Source organism: Podarcis tiliguerta, assembly GCF_965153285.1.
Source record: "Podarcis tiliguerta genome assembly, chromosome: 2".
In the NCBI taxonomy this organism is placed as follows: domain Eukaryota; kingdom Metazoa; phylum Chordata; class Lepidosauria; order Squamata; family Lacertidae; genus Podarcis; species Podarcis tiliguerta.
In genome coordinates, this window is record NC_139535.1 from 87,809,264 (window position 1) to 87,834,712 (window position 25,449).

At 40.9% G+C, this 25,449-nt stretch overlaps 1 protein-coding gene and 1 long non-coding RNA gene across 3 annotated transcripts; one reads left to right on the plus strand and one right to left on the minus strand.

Annotated features, from left to right (window-relative positions):
* Window positions 1-20,877, plus strand: SRP68 (signal recognition particle 68). Of its 2 annotated transcripts, XR_014508641.1 has the most exons (17): window positions 38-240; window positions 2,413-2,479; window positions 3,610-3,723; window positions 5,337-5,532; window positions 7,985-8,067; window positions 8,355-8,464; window positions 9,589-9,671; window positions 10,365-10,505; window positions 13,692-13,790; window positions 13,986-14,050; window positions 14,625-14,781; window positions 15,947-16,041; window positions 16,589-16,718; window positions 17,182-17,257; window positions 17,797-17,849; window positions 18,732-19,409; window positions 19,539-20,877. XR_014508641.1 is itself a non-coding variant. In XM_083429907.1 (16 exons), the coding sequence occupies exons 1-16, from the start codon at window positions 3-5 to the stop codon at window positions 18,957-18,959; spliced, it is 1,935 nt and encodes a 644-aa protein (XP_083286033.1). In that variant the 5' UTR covers window positions 1-2; the 3' UTR covers window positions 18,960-20,877. The 2 variants fall into 2 exon arrangements, 1 of the variants encoding a protein (XP_083286033.1); XM_083429907.1 differs by having other exon boundaries at window positions 1-240; window positions 18,732-20,877.
* On the minus strand, window positions 20,287-25,125 carry LOC310672573. The gene is made up of 2 exons (XR_014508662.1): window positions 21,771-25,125; window positions 20,287-21,636 (listed from the first exon to the last, which is right to left on the minus strand). It is a non-coding gene; the product is annotated as an uncharacterized lncRNA (long non-coding RNA).
* Window positions 25,126-25,449: the final 324 nt, after the last annotated feature.

The window sequence follows — 25,449 nt, forward strand, 5'->3', positions numbered from 1 at the left end:
CCATGTCCGCTACGCCCCGCGCTCCCGACGGCTCTTCTCTCCCGTCCCGTGATGCCTCGCGCCGCGAGTGGAACAGGCGCAAGATGGCGGCTGAGCGGCAGGTGGTCAGCGGCGGTAGCGGCCGTGGAGGTGGTGGAAGCGGCGGAGGCAACAGCGGAGGTTCCGCGGCGGGCCTAGAGGAGAACAAGGAGAATGAGAAGCCGAAACCGGGCGGCCTCGGCGATAGCCTGGGCCTGGAAAGTATCCTGCCGGCATGACGGGGTTTGGGGAGGGCTTAGTGGGGACGTGTCACTTAAGCGAGCGGCGCAGCCCTCCATGCAGCCCTGGCCTCTGGCCCTCAGGAAGCTCTGGCCCCTTCGGCCTCCGTGGGCCTTTCTCCCGCTGCCTCCCCCCTCGCTCTTTACAGGGCTGGGGATGTGGCTGTCGGAGAAGGGACCACTGGCAGATTTCCTAATGGGCATTAGCGGGAGCAGCTGACGTGGACCTTAGGGATGCAGAGCAGCATATTAGTAATAATTAATAATAATTTTATTATATATACCCCGCCCATCTTAGCTTTACATTAGGGTACAGTTTCAGCCAGGCGTTATGGGGTGGTCGGGGTTTTTTTTGTTGGGGGGGCTGTTACTCCTTGAGATTTTGACAGAATGGATTTGGGATCCAGCAACATATGGCATATTTAAGAAGAACTTTCTCTTTCCACTACCACCCCCTAAACCGCCTGGATTTGCAGGCCACGCCTGTTTCTGAAAGGCTCCGTGTGGAATTTATTTTGTGGCAGTAGGCCATGGCAGACTTATTACCTGGAAAAAAAGCAGTGTTGAAATGTGAAATCCGTGTGCCAATTGTAGCAAAGATAGCTGAGCCCTGCTTACCGATCTCTTTTTGGAGGAAAGAGTTATTATTTGGAATTATTTGGTTTCATACGCATTTTTCTGGGGGTGGGGGGTCTTTCCTTTGTAATCTGCTCCTTATAGCAGATTATAGAAGTACTGCTAAACTCTTTTGACTGATATAGCAGTCCTGTTCTGTTGGACATTGTGGAGAAGCATTCATAACTGCTATATAAAAATGAAATGTTATACCGTGGAAAGAAATCCAGGCCCAAGGTGTTATTTTGCTAAACTTTGTGGATCATTTGGTGAAATTTATTTTTCCTTGGTGTTACCAGCATATGTAACACTTTACCAAGCAATACAAGTTTAAAATAAAAACTTCCACAAAGTCATTGCACCTAGATGCTTACAATTTAGACAGTGGGGGAGACAAGAGGCCATTGTTGTGGAATAGATATACTTTGATACAGAGTGAAATAGTTGTTTATGGATTGATGAGGGCAGCATCAAATTGTCAGATGAACAAAGGTCAGTGTTTGAAAGTTAATTCGGTGATTGGGATTAAAAGTAACTGGTGATCATGTAGAAATGTGTTGTGTGCAGCAGAAAATTTAACAGTCCCTGAAAATAACTTAAAGGCATATTTTTTGCCTCCTTCTCCAGAGCTACCACTAAATACTGCAAAGTGTTCATAGTGGACAGTTGTAGCAGTTCACTGAAACCTACTGGAAAGTATACCATTTCAGAAATTCAATATCCCAAACAGTGCAATTGCCACATGCAGTATTAGCTATCTTGAAATAAGGAGAGCATTTATGCTTGCTTGCTATTGTCCTCTACTCTTTGTTTTGCTAATTGGCTGACTTCCATAAATATTAAGATTTAATAAATATCTTTGTTTCTGTAGATTCAGGAAGAGGGAACCGGTAGTTCATGCTTTTTATATTGTGCGTTTGGAACCTAGAAAGGTTGATTTTTAAAATTTTATTAAGAACTGATCAGAAGACCCAATGAATTTTTGATACTTCATTATTTTAAGTGTTTACTCTTCTTGCGTTACTGAAAAGGTAGATGGGAAATGTAAAGTACAGACTACTTTTTGTCTTCTTTTTGAATTTATTTGTACTCTTACTATACTCATTGGCCTATCTGTACCAGTTTTTATTTTGTAACTGTAATAAATCAGATCAGTTAATCTCACAAATTAATGATTATGATTGCAGTCCTCGATACAGTTACCTGGAAGTAAGCCCCATTGAACTTTATCTCATCATCAAATATCTCTTTATAAATATATAAGGAAACATTGGGTTTCCTAGAATATAGGTTAACTGAATTTAAACAGTGATCTTCAAGCTAACATTGATATACACAGGTGTATTGGCTTTCCAGTGAATTCTACTTGTTGTAATCTGTAAAACTTATTTTGTTTAACACTTTCCCAGTTCAGAAATAAGTATCAGTGTAATATTACAAAATAGAAAGTTAGTTATTTACATGTGCTCCAAATAACAACTGTCATTTTAATGATACATCTTTAGCATCCTGTTTAACGTTTCCTTAACAAGTTCTTCAGTCCTTCAGATTGTTAAGGAATCGCAACAGCAACATGGGTTACGGCATGGTGATTTTCAGAGATACAGGTTGGTATACTAGGAATAACGAATGGGAATGATTTGCTGCCAATGTCCTTTTGTCTTTATTTAAATGACTAGGTCTAAACAGATGCTAGTTCTTTCTGGAGTTTTAGCAGGGCTGCCATATTTCAAAAAGTGAAAATCTGGACACAAAAGTTGTTGAGCTGCTTCTCTCCCCACCCCTAAAATTGTTGAGCTTTTTAAAGTTTTGCCCAAAATTGTTGAGCTTCTTTTTTTAAAAAAAACAAACTTTTGAGCTACTTTTATTGAAATTCACCAAAATCTACACTACCAACATGGGCTGCCATACAACTGGGTTTCCCTGGATCAGCGATTTCCACCCAGACACTGTTTACGAGGTCTATGTCTGGGAAATTCCGGGGGTATGGCATACCTAGTTTTAGAGAACCTGTTCCTTCCACTTATTTATGAAAATTTGTATCTACTTAACGTCTAAAGGTACTTCCCCATTTATTTGAATCGTTAAATTGTTGGGTGGCTTTTTTCTTCAATTCTATAAAGCACTAGCATGGGTGTTACATATAATTTATATAATACAGTTTTACAGGTGTGTAGAGGGGTATGCAAAACACTGAATGGAAAGCTACTTACTCAGAACTCGCATGTTACCTAGGCACTAAAGGCTTCATTTCCATAAGCCATTTGGTGCACCACTCTAAAGCAGCTGCTTTGTGGTTCCATTCAGTTCTGTAAATCTGTCATGTAGGCTGCCAAGATTTCCTGATTATTAACATTTTGGCTATGACAACTGTCTTCCACTGTAAAAACTGATGACAGCCACACATGGTGTCCTCTAATATATGAAATGTATTATAGCTCTAGGTTTGTTTTTACTGTCTTCCTTTTTCTTAGTCAAATAGGAGGCAAAAAATGGAATTCAACATTGTGTACATCCTATCCTTCTGTTAGTGCAAGCTTGCCAGACGGAACAAACTCCCATCTCCTCCTTCCACACACTGTTCTGGGGATTCTCCTTGCCTTCCCAAGCAAAGTGGGGAGGGGGAACCCCACTAGGCTAGCAGGGCTTGTTGCATTGGCTCCTGGAACCTATTTAGTTGAATCCAGCCCAAGTTCTATTCTTTGTAAGAACTAAAAAGTTGTGGTTTTCTCTTCAGAGGTTACTGCTCCCGACGACTAAGAAGACTCAGAAAAACTCTTAACTTCAAGATGGGAAATAGGCACAAGTTCACAGGCAAGAAAGTAACAGAAGAACTGTTATCTGACAACAGGTACTAGGATGCTCAATAGCTGTGCTGATTTTTTTATTTGCCAAAAGGGGCAGGTAAAGTTATAAGCTTCTGGTTATATCTCTCAATCAGAAACCTCCAGTAGTAAAGGGAAATGGTGCCGCATGCTTATATCAGTTGCTTTTGACTACATGTACCTTAGCAGTGCTATTCCCCCATTACCATGGGTGACATTATTCAACTGTGTGCTGAAGATTTGGGGTGCTGGTGAGGAGAGGAGAGAACTGTTCAACTTCAAAACACTGTATTTTTCGCTCTATAAGATGCACTTTCCCCCTCCTAAAAAGTAAGGGGAAATGTGTGTGCATCTTGTGGAGCGAATGCAGGCTGCACCGATCCCTCTTGCTCTCCTGGCTTCAGGGATAACCACGCAAAGCCTCTTGAGCGCAGCCGGGGCGCTCCTGCCTCTTCGCTCAAGAGGCTTTGCGTTGCTTTCTTGTTTCTTGTTTTCCTCCTCTAAAAACTAGGTGCGTCTCATAGAGCAAAAAATACGGTAGGCAGCCCTGCTCAGTATTATAAAAATGTTTTGAAGTGGATTACTGATCTTTTCCCCCTTTAAATGTAGTGACTTGGAAATCAGTATCCTGACTACCAGACTTCAATATGCATATTTGTATGCTAATTTCTTTGTGGGTGGGCGGGCAAAATGCAATCTTTGTTTCTTTCTACTTTGTTTGGGGATCGGATTTGCTGGGTTAACTGTTGGGATACTTTTAGATAAAATGGGATTTGAGTATGAAGATTCCACATACTTGAATGAAAAAGTTCACAAGCTAATTCAGAGCTACCCCCCTTCCTGTGTTGATCATTGCTAATCCAAGGAGCAGCATAGGGCCTGGTAAGTTCAGTGTGGATGGCACAGTCCAAAACAGGGACCACAGCCAACCTCAAAACAATTTGCTCAAGGTACCTGTACCACCTCCAGGTTTTTACACTACATCCAAAACTGGCATTTATTTATTTATTTATGCATACATACATACATACATACATACTATGTATAGTCGTACCTTGGAAGTCGAACGGAATCTGTTCCGAAAGTCCGTTTGACTTCCAAAATATTCGAAAACCAAATCGCGGCCTCTGATTGACTGTAGGAAGGTCCTGCAGCCAATCAGAAGCCCCGTTGGATGTTCAGCTTCCAAAAAATAGTTTGCAAACCGGAACACTCACTTCCGGGTTTGCCATGTTCCGGAACCAAAACATTCGGGAACTAAACCGTTTGAAAACCAAGGTACGACTTTATATGCCATTTAAGAGATAAAATATAGTAACCAAAAAATAAATAAAAACACACATACCAGTACAATAAATTGAATACAACTTGTATGAATATCAATAACATTTGACAACTAAAACAATTAGACATCAACAAAGCAGATTTTTTTAAAAAAATAGGTGGTTTACCTACAAATTTAAGTTGTGCAAAAGGAGAATGGTCTTCAGGATGTGTGATCAAGGCTTTAAAGGTGATGGGGTAGATAAATCTGTCCTAACCACAGCAGAACTTGTTCCATGGGTCTTTATTGCACAAGTAAAATAAAGAAATTTGTTTGGAATAGGTTTTTAAGCTGTCTTGTCTTTTCTTACACTAGATACTTGCTCTTGATTCTGATGGATGCTGAGAGAGCCTGGAGTTATGCTATGCAGCTTAAGCAGGAAGCCAACACAGAACCTCGCAAACGATTCCACTTGTTATCTCGCCTGCGCAAAGCAGTAAAACATGCTGAGGAGCTGGAGCGCCTGTGTGAAAGCAACCGCGTGGATGCCAAGACCAAGCTGGAAGCTCAGGTTACTGCTAACTTTCAAAACCCTTTTATAGCATAGAAGATATAAACTGACATTTTGTTTCTTGTTGGATAAATGAATCTGAATTGTAAATAATGTTAAAACTTCCTGTGGAGATTAGGAATGTCCAGTATATTTGTAGCGACTTTTAAAGCCCAAGTTAAATAACATAGTTCATTGAATCAGAATAGTGGTCTGTGAAGTCTGAGACAGATCATTAATCTGAAAGCCAGTACAGAAAATGGGGAAATAAAGCAGATAGCAGCTAATCCTAGACAGGAGTCTGGTTGGGTTCAGCCCATAGAATGTTTCCAGCTGGCCGATATGTATGCTGTTTAGCCAGTGCTTCCTCCTGTAGTCTACCTGGGACTGAAGGACTATAGTATGCCATAGCAGATGCAGCAAAAAGGTCAGGAGATGCAAATGCTTGTTTGAAATAGCAGGCTCTGTTATTTACATATATAAGGACATGTGATGGAAGGTTGACGAGTGATATATTTGAGGATGGTGAGTGGAATCCAATATAGTGCTAAGTTAATGCTTTGTCAGTGCAAGAATTTTGGCTTGTGCAAAGGAACACCCTTCCCTGCACCCTGTTCCATGCAACCTCTAAATCTGTTCTAAGGGTTTCCCCAACTCTCTGGAGCAGATCTGGGGAGCGTGCAGGCCATGCACAGCAAAAATAGAGAGGGAAATTGTCATGCAACTTGAAATAATTGTGCTGATGAGATGCAGTAGTTAAACACCGCTCGGTTTTTGGAAATATCAGGCTGTAGCATATCAATTTATGGAAGTTCAAATCTGACATTTCGCACCTTCTGTCCAGAAGTTTGAATCTTCATCCTGTCTTATAGGAAGCATAGATAATTGTCCTGTCATTCACTTTCAACTTTTGGCTGAGAAACAGGAAGGAGGTATCAGCCTGTTTGGAAGAACTCTATAAAGTTTGGAAAAATAAATAACAATTATTATCTCTGCCCCTAAAAAAGAAATCCCCTACTCCGGTGAGGATTATTACTATTATTCTATAATCACAGGATGTTAAGTGTCAGTTGGAACAGAAAACCAGGGGATACTCTGCTTGAACTCCTTGCAGCTTATATTGGAGGAGGGTAAGGCTGGCTGGCTGGAAACCTGAACAGGAACACTCCTGCTAGGAGGTTAAGGTGCACTGTAACATTTTGCGGTATATATTCTGATGTAGCAACCATTACCTAATATTTCCAGTGGAACTCCCATATATAAAATGAGCCTTTTCTGGGAATGGTCAGACAGTAGCAGGGATAAGGACTTGGGTCTCTTTGTTTCATCTCTGGTATTCTCCCCAGGTCACATCTCGCACCAGCCCTGCTTTCTTCTTTAATAAACACTGAAAGTCATTGAACTCTAATAAATGCTGTTTCCTTTTTTGGTGTGAAGGATAGGGAGGTAGGGGGTGTGTGTGTGTGTGTGTGTGTGTGTGTGTGTGTGTAAACTAGCCTATTGCATAAAGGTAAAAGTCACATTTGCAGTTCTTCCCACTTTTGCCTCTGGTGCTGCCAACTCCTGGCATACTACCCCTGGAAGGTTGCCCAGAAATGAATGCAGCCCTCTTGTTAAACTAAGCCCCCGCAGGGCTATAACCTACAGGGGATGGGACTTCCATTTTTACAAATCCTGGGATTCCTTGATTGAGGCAGAACCAAGAAGAGTGAGGTGGGAGTTTGGGGCCAGCTTATGTATTCAGTGAATAGGAAACTGACTGTCTGCAGAGCACAGAAAAAAAGAAAGAATAAAAAATTGCTGTGCTGAGAAAAGGTAAAATTCTACTTAGTCTAGCACTGTGTCTAAAAATACCTGAAACTTACAAGTGAAACATCCTAGATACAGGTTTTTTATTCATTCTCAGCATCTGGTAATTGGGCTTCCTCTATGTGCATTCCATTTTTAGCTGCCTGAGCTAATAGCAATGATTAACAACACATCCTTTAGGAATTTGTTCCAAAAATATTATCTATGCTAGAATCCTTCTATATGCTGATTTGTGACTTATCACACCCAGGCAGCTATTTGACTCTGGCAGTTTAATGATTTACTTATTATAGTGCACACGTTCTTTCATTTACTTGAACACCCTCTGTGTGGTGGAGTAGCATGACTACTTGCGCAACAACTGGACAGTAAGTACCACAAGTCTTAGTAACGTGTCTTTCAAAACAGCATCACATAAATCCTAAAGCTAGGTTTCTGAAAACATGAATTCGAAACATGAATGTATAATTTGTACAATGTATGTAGTGATGTAAAATGTTAGGGCTGAATGCCAGGTTTACTGTATGAATCTTGTTGTGGTATTTGAGGTAATATAGGCAACCGGGGAAAAGAATAGTGTTCAGGCAAGTTGCCGGTCTCTGCTGGCTGTAGACTAAGACTGTACTATTGCACCGACTAATAGGCTCCCCTCCTTGATTTACAGGCATATACAGCATACCTCACAGGTATGCTCCGCTTTGAGCGTCAGGAATGGAAAGCAGCAATGGAGGCATTCAACAAATGCAAGTGAGTTTGCCCATCCTTCCTATTGCTTTGTTAACATGAATCTGTTAAACTAATCCTATCACATGTTGATGAGTTTTTCCACGCAAAGTCTCCTCTGTGTTCCAATATAAATCCCCCTCCCCCATCAGTTTTGGACCCAGAGTAGTTGTCCTACTGAGCAGCATGATAATAAAGTTAAAAGGCCTTTGTAAGAACAGATCAGTACTGTAATAGTAATTTATTTTAAAGAGAAAGGACTTTCATTGTTGTAAAATTGAAACTATTAAGTTTTTATCTTTCTGCTGCAGAACCATATATGAAAAGCTGGCTAGTGCTTTCACAGATGAGCAGGCTATACTATATAATCAGCGAGTGGAGGAGATCTCCCCAAATATTCGTTATTGTGCTTATAATATTGGTAAGTAAACCAAGAAGAAAAATATTTTAAAAGACTACTAGTACTGTTTACATTTGCTCGCCTGCCAAAAGAGATCAAAGGGGTAATACATACTTGAGCATATGCTTGGTGCACCGTTTAAAGTCCAGACTGTCCCGCAGCTTGATGTTTTGGTAATTTCTGCTTTCATTTGGAATAGTTCTGCCTGTCATAATTGCAAAAAAGAGCTTGAAAATGTGCTGGAGAACACAGAAAGCTGAGAAAACAAGAATCAAAATTGGGCTTTAATGGTTATGAGTTGGATCTAGGTGCTTGCTTCCCCCCCGCCCTTCACTTCTATGCAGTAATTAATATCCCATTTTTTCCATTACTTTCTTTGATCTTGGGGCAGAAAATACTTGACACAAACCTGGTCATTTAAAATAAAGTCCAGAGTACATATGTCTTGCAGTTTTTTCCTGAAGAAGCTGCTAAAGCTGCAATCTTCACGTGAGGAGGATCTTACCCTTCTCTTTCCAGCATTTTTTTCCCTGCTGGAAATTACCACCCCATGTGCTTTCTCCTCACAGAAACAGCAGTACTTTTTCCTTTATAGATCAAAAATTGGTAGCTTTTAATGTGAAAGGTTTGAGAAATCCCCCCCCCCCCCGTGTTCTGTCTTCTACCACAGATGAAACTACTTGCAACTGAATAATATGTAACTTTCCTTTGAGAATGAAGGTTTGCAAATTTGAGGGTTCTTGTGCATAGTCAGCATCTCATTTTAGCATGGGCTGAAAATATTATTATGAGAGTTATTTATTATTATTTATTGAATTTATATACTGCCCTATACCCGAAGGTCTCAGGGCGGTTCACAGAAACAATCAACATGAAAACCACAATATATACAATCAAAATAAAAACAACCCAATAACCCCAAATAGCCAGTAACTACAGAGTTGCCTTTCTCAGCCCACTGTTGCAAATTGGCGTTTATCATTACAGCATATCTGTTTTGTGCATACATATTCAGGACACAAATGCACCATGTCTCCCAGTGTTCTTTACATTTACTACTTGCAATCACGAGGCTTGGAATTGTTTTCTCACAATGTAACAAAATGTGCTAGATCACATATTGTGCACTGCTATTTGTTTCTTAGGTGACCAGTCTGCTATTAGTGAGCTAATGCAAATGAGACTGAGATCTGGAGGCACTGAGGGGCTTCTTGCTGAAAAACTTGAGGTAATCTGTTCTCTTTTTTTAAAAAGAGCCTTTCTTGCAGAAGTTGGCATAAGCCTGAACTTAGACCAATAGTGTCAAACTTGAATGGGCTGTAGAGAAGACTTGCCATCTAGTGTGTGTTGCAGACATGGAAAGCTATTTTTTCTGTTAAAATGAATAACATATGCAGATGCCTAGCTGTGTCCTGGAAGACTTGGAACGTTCCTCTCCTCCTCCTCCTCCTCCCACTAGCCACCTAGCAAAGCAGATATATGTGTACGCATCCCAGTGCATATGATGACTGAAGGTGGTTTAGTCATTTGTGCTGAGTGTAGTAAAAGTGCAGCGGAAAACACTGGGATCCTCTAAGAGATCAGAACTCCCTGACTTTATGATGGACAGCCCAGATCTAGATAATTTTATGAAGGCAAGGATTTTCTGACTAAGCATAATAAACAGAAGAGTCCTTAGTGGCTTTAGGAGCATTTTTAAAAATACTTTAAATATTTTGATTTCTGATAATTACTTGCCTTTAGGGGATAGGACAGACTGCTTATTAAAAAAAATGAATGTGTTATCAGATTAATTTTTTTACAACTTAAACGGGCAGATTTTATGCCTGTCGTCATGGCTGTTGCACAGATCTAAGTGAAATATTGTGGGGAATACAACCTTCTATTTGCATTTCTAAATAGTAGCTTCTCTGTTTTGCAGTCATTAATCACCCAAACCCGAGCAAAGCAGGCAGCCACTATGAGTGAGGTAGAATGGAGGGGAAGAACAGTGCCAGTGAAGATAGACAAAGTGAGGATTTTCCTGCTGGGGATGGCTGATACTGAAGCAGCTATTGCTCAGGTAAGTATATCCCTGCAATCTGTCACTGTGATTTTTACTGTAGTCAAAGTCCTGTATTCTTGTGTGTAATTAGATAGCTGTACATCATCCACTTGTGTTGGGGGCGGAGCAGATTTACGCCCAGAAAAGTTGTGTAATAGAGCTGTGTGATCAGCAGGTGGTGTAGCTGACGATTTTCCAGTGTCTTGGCTGAACCTTGGCCAAAAAGAATGTAGGAGGATATAAGTGATGTGTATTTTCTGACCTATAATTGTCATGATCAGGCATGTCGCCAAGTCAGTGAGTACACGTAGATTGGCTTCTGGAATTATCACATGTTGACATGCAGACACTTGCAAGTACATAGCGCTCCCCAAATTTTGTCTTGGCTTACTCGTCAAACTCATTTATTGAGTTCACCACCAGCCCCTCCTGTCCCCAAACCTTATTTGTGCAGATAACTCGAAAAGTGTTAGGCTTTTGCAGAAGGCGCAAGTAGCACCTTGCCATTGCTGCATCTTGCCGAAGCCCAGTAGGAAGGGAAAATAAATGTTTTCCCTCTGCATAGAATAGGGGTGGAGAAGAAAAAAGAGGTGGCTTCTGTTATGCAAATTTTGCAAAAGTACAAGCCATGGATCGCTGCCTCTACTCCCCCTGTTCTTGTAGAACAGGGATGTCCAACCAGTAGATCGCCATCTACTGGTAGACCCTGGCTTATCCTGGTAGATCGCGGCAACCTTATCGTGTACAGTGGTACCTTGGGTTAAGTACTTAATTTGTTCCGGAGGTCTGTTCTTAACCTGAAACTGTTCTTAACCTGAAGCACCACTTTAGTTAATGGGGCCTCACGCTGCCACCACGCCACCGGAGCATTATTTCTGTTCTCATCCTGAAGCAAAGTACTTAACCCGAGGTACTCTTTCTGGGTTAGCGGAGTCTGTAACCTGAAGCGTATGTAACCCGAGGGACCACTGTACAAAAATTTACAGGGGAAAAGCTTCAAAACTAACTCTGTGCAATCCTACCCCAAAAAAGCTCAACCATTCTGGGCACTCCCCTCCTAAAGAAAGCTCAACCATTCTGGGCAATCCACCCACCACCCACCCGCTCCTCCTCCCTCCAATGACAAGGGATAGATCACTGCCAGTTTGTTTTTTTTATACTGGGGGTAGATCGCAGTCTCTTGGGAGTTGAACATGCCTGTTGTAGAATAACAAAGGGAGTGTTTACTTCCTGTTAGGATATGCAGGACTGCTGCTGTCTTCTGCAAAAGTCTTAACATGCAAAACTGTTTCTTTTCCTTCATGGAGGAATGAGCCAGTAGCAAATTGTTGCTGCCAGTTGCAGAAGCTGAATGGGAAGGGAAAGATACCACATTTTTTCTCTTTGGGAGAAGAAATAAGGAGGGCTTTCCCCTCCCCCTTTCCAGCTGGGTTTTTGTACGAAGCTGCTGCAGGGCAACTTTCAGGAGAAAAAGTGTATTTCCATTTTCTTCCCTGAAGGTACTTCTAGCTTCGCACCAGCAAAGGTTCATTGGTGCATGTCAAATGGAGAAACAGCACTTGTTACTTGTCATGAAGTAAGCAGATTTATGGAATCCTCGTTGAGTGGATCATACATGAGTCTTATTTAGAGGCAATCCTATGAGCCAAAGCCTGGTTAAATATCCAGTTCTGACAATTGTTTTTGTACAAGTTAAAAGGGAATCTCTACACGGATACACCCACAACAATATATACAAGTGTTGTTAGGCAGATGCTGAACATTATGAAGAAAATGCTTTCAAAGTCTCAACTGTCAGAGAAGTAAAACTGTAACCATGCTTCTGAATCAAGTATTTACTTATTCAAGCTATTAATCCAGTTCAAGTCTATTTTGCCTTCACTTCTGCTCTTTAAGAACCTTTGCTGATACATCCATTTCTTGAAGGAGCTTGTTATCAGTTGCAGTGCACCCAGTGCTTGTCCATAGTTATGTTTAACATGAGTGAACAATACACTAACTTCAGCCTTCTCCCCATTCCAGTCCTGAAGCTCTGTTCTCTGTTTGCTGGGCGTTTTATTACTTCATCATTATTTTAGTTGGTTTCCCCTTTGCATGTCTGAAGTTGAAATACTCTCATGGGTGTTGCTAAGAATGCTGTCAGACTTGTCTAGCTTGTCTCTGTGGTGGTTCAGAGTAACCAATGTCCCTCCTTAATATTTAGAAACCTTCTTTATATATACCTGAAGAATAAGCAGCATATTTTTGAAGTTTATTAATCCAGTTAACATTAGTTGGATGAGCAATTAAAGCTAGTATGCCCAAACCTATCCCAAAACTGCTAGGGAGGTTTTCTGAAGGGCTGTTCAGGCTAATGAAACTAGAGAGTAATTGGCTTCTGGAGTTCAGCCCTAATCCTGCAATGCGCAAGCCATGGCTCTCAAACATGCTGATCTAATCAAATCAGGCCGTATACCAAGGAAGTGGAACTTTTAGCCTTCCAGAAGCTTAATCTAGGAAAGGCTGACACTGTTAGTGGGTGGTTCTTTAAACTGGATGGGTGGGGTTCAAGCTGTTTTGGGTGGAGTCTCACACCACAAAGGAAGAGGTATGCAGCTTGTGGGGTCCTTCTAGATTCCATTACTTACTCTGGAGGTCTTGATATTTTATGATATGGCACTATATAAATAGTAATCTTCATGGTGCGGAGTGCCCTTCATCACCTGCAGCTGATGATCCAGCTGCATCTCTGTCTGGATGGGGACAGCCGAGGTTCTGTTTCTCTGGTCTGGTAATCTATGTAGATTACTACAGTGCATTATACATGGGGTTGCCTTTGAAGATTGTGGTCTGGAACTAGACAATCTAAACATATAACAATGATCCTGGTGGGCTCTTGGTTTTTCTTGCTCAGTTCATACGGTACAGCACTGATGAAACAGTTACAAACAGTTTTTATGAGAAACTACTATAGAAGGCCTTTTTTTCAGTGATTTGAACATAGTCACACTACTTTCCCTTGTGCATCTCAGGAAATGTTAGCCACAGGGCCAAGTTTCTACAGTTTGTTCCGCCAGCAGTGCAACATTCTGTAAAGTTTCACATGATGTTGCATTTCTGAGTTGTTAGAATTCTTAGTGTGAGCTTTTACCTCCTTTAAGATTTCAGAAAAAGTAGCATAGGCCTAATGGATTTTCAGTGTTTCTCTGGTGCTTCTTTGTTTAGGCAGAAGAAGAAGAAACTAAAGAGCGGCTGTTTGAATCCTTGCTGAGTGAGTGTCGAGATGCAATTCAAGCTGTTCGTGAAGAACTGAAACCAGATCAGGTGAGGATAAAGTATTGTCCTTGTGCATCACCTTTTAACTGAGTGCTTGAAGAAAACATCTTGTGACAGACCCTGTAGGGTTCTTTATGAAATGTAATAAATTGTAGTACAGTATCTCTCAGGCTTTGAGTTTTTGTTTTACCTCTTGTGTGCTCCCCAAATAAATACAATATAGCTTTGTTCTGCTCCCAACAGAAGCAGCGGGAACACTCTTCAGAAGTGGATTCTGGAAAGGTTACTAATATCCAGTACCTGCACAGGTGGGAGTCCTTCTAGATATTAATTTAGGGTTGTATCCTGTGAAGTCATCCCATTTGCACATTGGAATTCCCCACCCCTTCTCTTGCCAAGCACCCACCAAATCTGTTCTGTAAGTTTGGAGAGACCCCATAACAGATTTGAGGGAGCACATAGAATGAGAAGAGGGAAGGGGAAGCTGTGTTGCATGAGAAGTGCTTGTGTGGGACATACAACTCGCTTGGAGAAAACTCTCAATATTTATTTAACAGATCTTAAACTCTTAATGGCTTGTGACTGTGGATCATTCAAATCCAGCAATATAAGAAACGTTTTAAATATTCCAACATTGCTAATAAGGGTTTGTAAACCAGCCAAAGTTAAACATATTCCAAACTCTGTTCTACTTGTTTGTTTTGTTGCAAATATATCAACGAGAAAAACTTTAAGGTGGTCAGACTAGAGTTCTTCAATAAACTTTTTAGGAAGGTTTGACAGTCATCTTGTTCACTTGCCCATTTTGCCTGTTAAGCTTTTATGGTATGTCCAGGTGTTTTGAAATGGCTTTAACAAAACTCCTTTAATCATGCTTTCTAGTTATCTGACATACATCAAGCTGTCCACAGCCATCAAACGCAATGAGAGTATGGCAAAGGCACTGCAGAAGGCGCTGCTTCAGCAGCAGCCCGAGGAAGATGGCAAGCGTACACCTCGGCCTCAGGATTTGATACGCCTTTATGACATCATCTTACAGGTAATAGCAGTGGAGCGGGAGGAGGTCTTCTGGTTCCATATTTCTTAATCCTTTCCTAAGTTTGCAAATCGGGATCAGAAAGCACAAGTGCTATAAAGCTGCAGGAGATCCTAATGCATTATTTGGCAACCAGAGATCACAATCCTCTGCTGAAAATTCTGTATAGCCTGTAGTAGTGCTTAAATTCTAGAGCCTCGTGGTCTCAAAATGAGTCTGTTCTCCTGCCTGTTCATTCCTGCAAGTACATCTTTGCTGTGTTCATTGTCCCTAGAGGACTCCACCTCAAGCACACGGTCCCAGCTAGTCAGCATTCCAAATACTTATAGTCTTTCCTGTATTTTGAGATGCAAGTCTTTGGGGAAAATGTGGCTTCATTGTAGGGAGACTAAATCTGACGCATTTGTCACTTTCCTATATGAGCATTTACTACAGCTAGCACATAGATAATTCTGATAATTGCAGGTTATTCTTAAAGGGAGCATGTGGAAAGGGTTTAAGAAAATTCTAATGTTTAAAAGAGTGATGCTGTAGCTACTTTATTCAGTTATTTCATATGTTTGTGTTTCTTAAAGAAACAACCAACCATCCTGTGAAAACTACTGGTTTGGTTTACACATCACTCTAAGCCAAAGTGTGACTTGGCACAAGTGTTGGGGGCTCCTGGGAAGAAGAGGGTGGTGACTTTGCTTCTCCCCAGTTGTTTTGCTCCTGTTTAACCATGCTGAGCTAGTTTAGCTTAACACGTTGTCCAACCCCACCCTTGTAGTTTGGCTCTCTCCAGACTAGCCATGAGCCATAAACGAAGAGCGAACCTCGATTATGCTTCATGGTTAGTCTGGAGACAACTAAATTGTGAGCTCGCATTTGGGTGACACATTAAGCCAAACTGTGGCTTACTTCAATACAGTGCAGCAGCGAAACAACCAGACAGCTGTGCATTCACACCAAGCCATACTTAATTAGTTTTAGTGAAAGATTATCATTACTTTATTTTAACAAGATTTATATACCATTTGATTTTAAAAACAACAATCTGTTTTACAAAAAAGATACCTTCATTTGGAAACCACTAGTTGCATTTCTGATTTATGAAATACTATTTATATTCAAGAACTGTTTCTCTCCCCTCCCCCCCCCCTTCTGTTAATTCTCTTCATCATTGAAGAATCTGGCAGAGTTGCCACAACTTCCTGGCCTGGAAGAAGATAAAGGCTACCTAAAGGAAATTGGGATAAAGACACTGGTGTATAAAGCTTACAGGTAATTCTCAAGCAAACAAGGTTACTTGATCAGTTTACCTGTAGCTAAAGAACAGCTAATATTTGAATACAGAGGCATGGATCCCAAGAACCAAGAAGAGAAGGAGAAAGTATAAGTGGTGTTCTGTGAGCTCTTGTGTAAGCTGTACCAGAAGATTTCTTGCAGTGCCATTCCACAGTCTGTTGGTGATTTCATTGCAGTAAACAGGGAAAATACAAACTTATAACATATAAATGTTAGAGGCCCAGAGGAAGTTCTTGCACAGAAACTTAAACAAATAGTTATTATTTCAACACCAATTGAATTTGAAGTCGCTTTCCTCAGGCAACATTCTTCTGCTAATTCAGAAGCAGCCCTTTTGTGACTAACAGAAAACCAATTATGCTGAGAACTGAGTTGATTGATAACAAGAAGCAGACAAGAAATTGCTCAGCAGAGTGGGCTTCTTTTAAATTGCTTTTAAATTGTTTTTTATATCCTTTTTATTGTTTGAACTGTTTTTAACATGAATATGAATGCACCCAATGTTGTCTTCCTATCCCACTAGGTGTTTTTTCATTGCACAGTCATATGTTCTAGTGAAGAAGTGGAGTGAAGCCCTTGTTTTGTATGATCGAGTTCTGAAATATGCCAACGAAGTCCAGGCCCAAGCTGGAACTTATAAGAACAGCTTAAAGGTATGAAACTCTCCATTCAGCATGCAGCAACGTTGTCAGTGAAAGCTCTTGAAAGACCGCGTGCAATTAGCTAGAGGCCATGTGTATACATATTTAACTGGCTCTTTAACTGCTGAGCAGTAATACAATGTTTAGCTTTTGTAAATTCTTGCTCTGTAGATCCTAAGGTACAGTGCGCAAATGCAGCTGTGACTTCCAGAGACTTACCTCTTCTTGCAGAAAATATACTGAATATATGTATCTCAATGGTACTGCCGGATGCAGGCTGTGGGGTTGTAATGGCTACTGTGGATTGTATTTGTATATGCACAGTAAATGCTTTGCTTCCTCATCCGTTGTGATTGAAGCTGCTCTGGGTGATCTTCTGTCTCTGAGGAGTTTTTGAACAGTGGTTGAAACTTGCTAATGGCATAAAACTTTTAATACCTGGAAGATGTTTTACATAATTGACCTGGTTATTTAGGAGCTGCCTGATGTCCAAGAGCTGATCACTCAAGTGAATGCAGAAAAATACTCCTTGCAAGCAGCTGCCATATTAGGTGAGTGGGTTCCATTTCTTCTGTATAGATTGCTTCTCCCCTTTCAGCATTGTGAAATTGTAGCCTTTTCTCTGGTTCATGCTGTGGACACCTCTTGCCTACATATATCTAGAACTCTTATCACCAAAACCATTCCCCTCTGTTACCTTTTCTGAAACCTCCACTGGCTTTCTGATGCAGCACAAATTCCTCATCCTCACTTTCAAAGGCATCATACCTTTCTGTGACTTGTTCAGCACAACTCACAGTTCTCAGTCACTACTGAAAAGAAACCGGTGTAACTCAAGTGAACATGCAGTCGTTCCTTCCTTCTGTCCCCCACTCACCTGGGTCAAATTTCAGACTGCAGTATTGATGGCACTATTACACATAAATAAATAAAACAGGACGACTACGTATAAATCTCAAATTGCAACAGAGAATAGGAACATGTTCTTAAAGCTGTGACAATAGATGCTTGTATACTATTGATGTGTTTTGTAGGTAGTTGCATTGCTAGGAGCTGCATTTTCCTAAAATATTCTTGTGGCACTTTTCAGATGCAGGTGACAACCATGAGACTGAATCACCATCCCAGGTCAAGGATGGCAAGGTAAGACAGTTTTTGTAGCTAGTGAGATGGAAAATAGATTATTTCAGCATAATCAGCAAATGTACCACATGTTGCAGTTTGCACAAGCATGCTTTTAGTTACACAAATTAGACAGATTCTTACAAGTACATTTAATTGCAGATTTCTGCTGCTTGCTCATAGACTGGGACTTCCCCTTCCTCCCTTCTGCAGCTCCCACACCCCCCAGATCTGCCCCAGGTCCCCCAACCTCCCAGGGCAGACTGGTGTTTTTTTTAGCCTGGGGAGCGAGGAACCATGAAAGAGGAAGTCCCATTGGGCAAGCGAAAGTCCATTCCTCAGCCATAAACAGCTTTGAATTTCGTGTCATTGGACCATGAGGAATAAAAATACTTTTCAGCTCAGTTTTGTAGAATCACCCAGGCATTACACCTGAACTCTATTTAGCATGATAATGAGGACCTTCATCCAGATCTGGGAGGAAATCTGACAGCTCAGAAGCTGTTTAGAGAGAAGAAAAATGAGCGTAGAACAGGTCTAAACGCTTAACCAAGTTTGTGCAACTCTACACTTGACTCATTATTGAGAAGCTGTCAGCTTTCTGTAAGTATGCATACACACACCCTCTCTAGCAGAGTTTAAAATACTTCCTCTTCAGGCTTAGAAGAGAAACTGTCCCGTGGACTGGTTTAAAAGAAGGTTCTGAGGTTTCCATGGCAGTACATCTGAAATATCCATTCTTACTGTACCTGCCTCACTGGCTTGGACATGTTACCCACAAAGTCAGAACTGATGGGTAAGGAGATAATAGGTTCCTGCCTGGCCATTAGGCTAGACTTCACTTGGTAGCTAATGTTGTTTCAACTAATCTTATCTGAGATTTTTGTTTCCTTTGATATCAAGCCACTTTCTGAACGGTTTGAGACTTTCTGCCTGGATCCTTCTCTTGTCAGCAAGCAAGCCAGTCTGGTGCATTTCCCGCCAGAATTCCAACCGATACCATGCAAGCCTTTGTTCTTTGACCTGGCTCTCAACCATGTTACTTTACCACCCCTGGAGGACAAAGTGGAGCAGAAAGCCAAGAGTGGTCTCACAGGATATATCAAGGGCATCTTTGGATTCCGGAGTTAACCGGGGCCATTCTCAAGAAGAGCGCTTTTCTTCCTGTATTTTGGGATGGCTCCAGCAGGTTCAGACCTTAACTACTTATGTCTAAAATCTGTATGGGAGGTCTTTAATAACTTCCCACTATTCTCTTTGTTTGCACACCTGTTTTATTAGAAACTTTCCACCCTGAGAACATGCATAATGTGGTCTGTCTCCCAACATTTGAAACTGAAGGAAAGAGCTGGAGTCTCAAATCACATTTATCAATCAGTTCAGGCAGGAATAATGCCCACTTTGTGTGGGCTAGGCATATCATCATTTTGTTTTACAGCTGATATGGTACTTTTAATTTTCAAAAAGCTAACCCAGCCCTCTGGACAGTACAGAACAGAGGGGAACCAAAGGCACATATATGTCTTCAGATTTGGACTGTCTAAGCAGAGTATGCAAAAACCCACAGCTGGCTAGATATCTGTACCGCCTGCCATTTCTGACTTTTGCTTACAGCCATGTAAAGTTTTGTTTTGTTTTTAACAAAAATCAGGAGCTACAGATTTACAAAAGTCTTGGATTAAAGATATATGATGGTTAAAATCTATAAAGTAAAAATGAGATTGTTTAAGAATACACTTTAAAGCATATTGTATAGTCTTTCCACATTGAGGCACCACTTCTCAGAACAGAGGAATATGTTTCTCAGAGGGTCTTTCTTAGAACCAAAAGTCTTTTGGCTTCAGAAAGAACAAGCTACTATCATTTTATATCTTGAAAGACTCCTGACATTTCTTCAGTTTCCCTCTTCAACTTAGCTGAAAGTGGTAAATTGGGAGGGTGTTTTTGTTGCTTATTCTGTCTTTTACCTCCTTTCTGACATTATATTTGGTTGTTTTAGGGATTCCACTAGTGAAGAATCAAAAGTGGAGCCAATGAAATCTTAAGCAATAAAGATCTCTAGCCATGTGTTCATGGTGCATTTTTTGTGAGAGCATTTATCTGTGCTATGGGAATCCAAGTATCTTTATGTCAATATCATTCCCCCCCCCCCAAAAAAAAAATATGCATAGGCACAATTATTCTAAACATTTGTGAGCCTGAATTGTATATTTGACTTTTTTGCGAGCTATATTACTGGTCTTAGGTAGTCTGAAATATTAGTAGGAGATGAGAGTCCTTAGCCATATTTTCGTGTTTATATTTTGTCATACTGTGCTCCAGTTTAGCTCTGTTTCTTCTTGGCATTGTTGGAAACAGTTTTGAAACTGGATTGTTCAGTTATAGAAATATTAAACAAAAACTGCTTTTCAGCCGCTCAGTTAGCAAGCTGCAGAGAATTAAAATTTTCAGATTAAAAATAAATTGGGTTTAATTATACCAAAGTTATTGGATGTATGTACCATATGAAAAGAGTGCCCCACTTGTTTTAAAGAAATGGTCTTTCTGATCTGTCTATGGGAAGGGGGTTTTATAGGGGGGGAAACCTATTGCAAAAGAAAAAGGAAGTAATATTTTTTAATTTTTATCAAGAGATGAAATTTCTCATTGAGATGCAGTAGTAAGCCAATGATTTGTTAGTTCTGTTGAAGGTTAAATGGAAATGAGATCTTTTGTCAAGTGACTGGGTCCAATCTCCTTTCTGGGGATGTGCCTATCAGTGTTTCGTTGATTGTACTTTGCTTCAAGCTCTGCTGTCGTCCTCTTTTCAGATCTGAATTAAATCTGAGAACTCTGCTCCTCTTACAGATGTAGCCAAACTTTCTTTTTGTTTGCATTCTACCCCACACCTGTGGGCAACTGGACACATTCCACTCCCTCTGCTTTTGTCCTTGTTTGCTGTCACAAATGGCGACTACTTCCTTTGTGAAACATCCTGTGGAACAAAGCATGTTGGTCAGACAGAAGTGAAATCCTGAAACAATAAAGGACTTATTCCTGCTTTCTAAAAGTGTAGTTGTAAACTATCAAAATCAGTGCTGAGCTTCCACTTTGCTGCTTCCTTACTTGAAAGTTGAAAAATTGCCTTTGCAATTGTTGGAGCTAAATTTCTAGGGAGAGTAAAAGCAATATTTCAAACTGTTGCTGCAGTTTTTTTAAAAAATGCTTCCTGCCACACACACATGTACCCACTACAGTGGACCCTCCAATTTGAATTAAATTCATTCGGGGGGTCTGTACTTAACCCAAAAAGTCCATAACTGGACACTTCCAGGTTTGCTGCGTTCGCAAACCAAACATTGCGTATCCAGAGCAGTACGTAACTCGAGGGTCCACTGTACTACTATCTTGAGCCAGCTGAAATGGTTCAGACAAACTATGGGATGATTGAGTTGGAACCACTGTGCTTCGGCTGCTCACATGTCTTCAACTGTTCTTTAGCAATGTGTTAGGGCCTGTATCCAGGTGTATCTACCACCAAAGCAGCTGCTGTTCATAATGGGCACCAGCATATGGGCCACAACCCTTGGATTGGGTCAGGTGTCTGTTAAAGAGCAGCAGGGAGCCTCACTGCAGTGTTTCAGGGCAGTTTGTGCATCACAAATAGATTTCATTTAATGATTAATGGTGTGTTACCCTCTGAATTTGTAAACTGTAAGAGGAATACTGTGAAGCACTACAAAATCATCAAAGGAGAACACAGAAACGGGGGCTTTTTTAAAGCTATGTGAATTATAAAAACCAGGTAGTTTGCATCTGAAGTTGTAGCCTTAAAACAGGCATAGGCAAACTCGGCCCTCCAGATGTTTTGGGACTACAACTCCCATCATCCCTGGCCACTGGTCCTGTTAGCTAGGGATGGTGGGAGTTGTAGTCCCAAAACATCTGGAGGGCCGAGTTTGCCTATGCCTGCCTTAAAAGTTGAGTCAGGAGAGGTTTGTTGGTGATAGAATGCTAGATCCTCATAGTTGGCTGGTAGTAGTATATAGTTGGTAAGCACTTTTGAGTAATTCTTGAATATCTGAGGTGGGGAAATCTATATAGAATGCTTGTGAACAAATTATCAGCATAGAACAAATTATCAGCATAGAGGCAAGTGGAGTGGGGAGCTGCCTGATAACAATAAAGAATGCATATCTCCCAAAAGCAAACAAAAATTAATGTCACACTCAATGAAGAAACAGGAATGCAGTATTTGGTGGTGGTATTTAACAGTATGAATCACCAGCTTGTTTCCTTTGGTTCAAAAGAATATTGCTTAGTTTCACTATTAGTCACCTACACTATAAATTCCATCAGAATTCACAAGTGATTCTATAAGAGCCTTGATTTTCTGTGTAGCTTATTGCGGTTCAACGTTGGCTTAGTTGGTCGAGAAATAGGCGATGTCTTTCACTTAGTCCAGGGGTGGGGAATCGCTGCCTGGGGGCCAAGTGCAGCTCTCCAATTCCCTCTAAGGCCACACCTCTCACTGATGCTGCCCCACACCCTCCAGCATTTTTGCACGTTCTTGAACTGTGATCATGCATCTTGCTTGCCTAGGTGAAGAGATGTGTGCATAGAAACCTGACTGGCTATAGCTTACTGTACCAAAAGAAGAGCCTCCTTCTGCCTCCTTTTGCTTCTGGCCCCACCCAATGCTGGCATGTGGCCTCCAGAAGGTTGGCAATGAGCGACGCCCTAGGCTGATAAAGGTGTCCCATCCCCCCCGGCCTTGATTATATCAGGTTGAAATTTAAACACCTTTGTCTGTTTCTTGTATTGATCAGAAAGGTAAATGGGATGATTTGGTTGAGCTAAAATATTTGGCTGCTAGTGATGTCTGTACTATGTTATGTCACAGTTTTTAAGTTAATAGAACAACCTAGGAGTAAAATGTGTTGACTTAGGGAAAACACTGAGGGATTCTTCAGTTCTCTGCATAAGTGCAAGATAGGATGCAATAAGAACGATACAGATGCAGATAAGTATTGTTGCAAGACTCAGTTGTGATGAAGAGCAGCTTAGTTCTCTGGAGCCCAGTTTGTTCATTTAAGAGATGGGGAAGCTGTGGACCTCCGTATGCTCTTGGACTCATGTTTTCAGCAGCCCCAGCCAGCAACGCCAACAGCCAGGAAGGATGGGAGTTGTGGTCCAGCAATATTTGTAGGGTCACAGATTCCACACACCTAAGAGCTGGAAGCCTATTGGACAACACAAGCCTACTAGCTAACATTTCATAGGTTGTCGGCCTGTATAATGAAGCCAGCAACACCTAGTGATAAAGATGTCACAGTTAACTGAGGCAATGATAATGTGTGGAGTATTGTGTCACAACTTTTGACAAGTTTTTGCTTTAATTAAGTTAAAAGGTCAGCAAATAATCATTTGAAATCGGATTAGGATAACCAGAGAGCAGATGCGGACCTCCAGCTCCAGACAATACCTTCGGATAGTTATGTCCCGACAATTGAAAGTGGAATAAGAGAGTGGCACACTCTGCCATCCCAGTCATTCCAGGGCATTCAATTTAAAATGAGAGATCTGTTCACTGTTACAAAAGCTGTAATAGTTGTTTGAACACTGCAGTCAGGAGTTAAAAGAATGAATTTATATTCTATGTGTTTTTCTTTTTCTCTTTAATGTATCCTATCTCTTTTAAGAAAGATTAAAAACTGTAAATGCTCCAGATCTGCATTTTTAAAAATGTGTTTTGCCATTGTATGTGCTCGTGTTCTACCTGGACCATTAATTCTGCGCAGACCTGCTACAAACTCAATTCGCTTAATTTGTTTAAAACCAATTGTCATAACAGAGAAAAAAGATATGTGTGTATATACAATCTGCTGGTGAGTACTTCCTGCAGTGCTGAGAACAGAAATATTTTTCAACACCATACTTAATTTACCTTGGTTTCGGTCACTGAGCAGTTGCATTGCTGAAGTCGTTGTAGCAAAAGCATATGCTTAGAAAATAAATAACCAAGTTAGCTATCCTTTGGCTTGGCATAGAGCAGTTCCAGCCCAGTTTTGTGCTATCCTAATAACACCTCCCCCCCCCCTTGTTTTTTTTGAAAAAACAGAGCAGGTGCCAAATTTGGGCCTGATAAATCAATTAAAAGAAAATTAAAGGCATGAACAGCAACTCTGTTTATCAAAGTAAAAGTGCTTTTCTATGGTACAAAGTTGGCCCAGAACAGTTTCTGGCCAAAGAGGGAAAACTTTTCAAGGTTTCTATATACACACTGTTGTGTTTTTTATGGCGTTTTGTGACTGTTCATGTAAATCAAACTGCCTCCTCTCCATATGTTTGAAGAGTAGCCTCTGTGCAAGAACATATCTCTCAAGAAAATTAAACATCGTTAATTGTGAAAAGAAATATTTATTTTTAAAGGTCTTAAAGGCTGCTGTACACAACAATGAACCAAGCAGGTCCATGCAATCTAAACGGTGAAACGAGAGCCAGAGAAGAGGAGACAAAGCAGCAGTTGAAGTGAATACTGTATATAACAAAGCTATGGCTGGTCTGTCTGTTCCAAGTGCTTTATTAGAAACTAAACAAAGCTTGTCCCATTGTGTTGATATCATCCAGCTTGGGCAAAAGGTTAGCACTCTGCTACCCTTACTGTCATAGAGCTAACTGAACAGAAGAAAAGCAGGATCAGGATTAACAGTGGGAGGAAAGGAGGCTTTCAAGGAGAAGAAAGGAACTGATAATACGTGCCAAGAATGTAAACCAAAGATACGTGACTTTAAAAGATGAGCAAAAGGAAGAATAAAAGACAAGAGAAAAAAGATGGGAAGGAGAAAGTTATCCATCAGTCACAGAGTTTATAACATTGAATAGTGGTAGTGTGTGGATGAATGGATATGCCCCTCTTTCAAGTGGCAGCTGTGGTGTCAGTGCTGCCTCAAATATGCCATGCAAGCTTTCCTCATGGATTTTCAGAGTACCTCTTGGATACATAACAGGATGAAAGTTGGCCATAAAGTAGTTGTTAATATGGATAAGGAACAAGGTGGCAAGAATCTTGCCCTGTTGCATGGTCACTTTTTGCAGTTAAGCTGTTGTACAGGTTAGAGACAGGGTTACGAGGCATATTTACTACCTGTAAAAAGGTACCGCTACCGTCTGAGCAAGCTGATGAGTGGCATTGTCCCTAGAATCCCCTGATGGGACAATGATACACATCTGTTAAAAGCAGATGTGAATCCAAAGCTGTCAGAATGGAAAGTTAGAGGGTTTCTTAATAAGATGTTTAAAAAGTTATTAAAGGATTTTTGCCTTCATCTGCTGCTTGCAAGATCTGTCTGTGCCATGTTGTTACCTCCCTGGGCAAAGCATTCTATAAATGGGGTGCCACAACTGAATGAAAAGGCAGGGGCACGTAGAGAAGGGCCTCTAATAATTACATGAATAGGTAGGCAGAAACATGGGAGGAGGTGGTTTTGAGATGCCCAGGTCCTAAGCCATATAAAGGCTTTGAAATTCATCATGGAGTTGAATTATGCCTAGAAATAGGCTGACAACCAGTGTGGCTCTTTTGACCTTATGGCACTTGCCTTATTCTCCACCAGTATTCCAACAACTGTGGGTTGTTTAT

Excerpts from the sequence above, each read along its gene's own strand:
- SRP68 (XM_083429907.1), top strand. The coding sequence starts at position 3 with ATGTCCGCTACGCCCCGCGCTCCCGACGGCTCTTCTCTCCCGTCCCGT. Across the intron at positions 9,672-10,364 it reads TTCTTGCTGAAAAACTTGAG|TCATTAATCACCCAAACCCG; the intron begins GTAATCTGTTCT and ends TCTGTTTTGCAG. Across the intron at positions 17,850-18,731 it reads CCCAGGTCAAGGATGGCAAG|CCACTTTCTGAACGGTTTGA; the intron begins GTAAGACAGTTT and ends TTTGATATCAAG.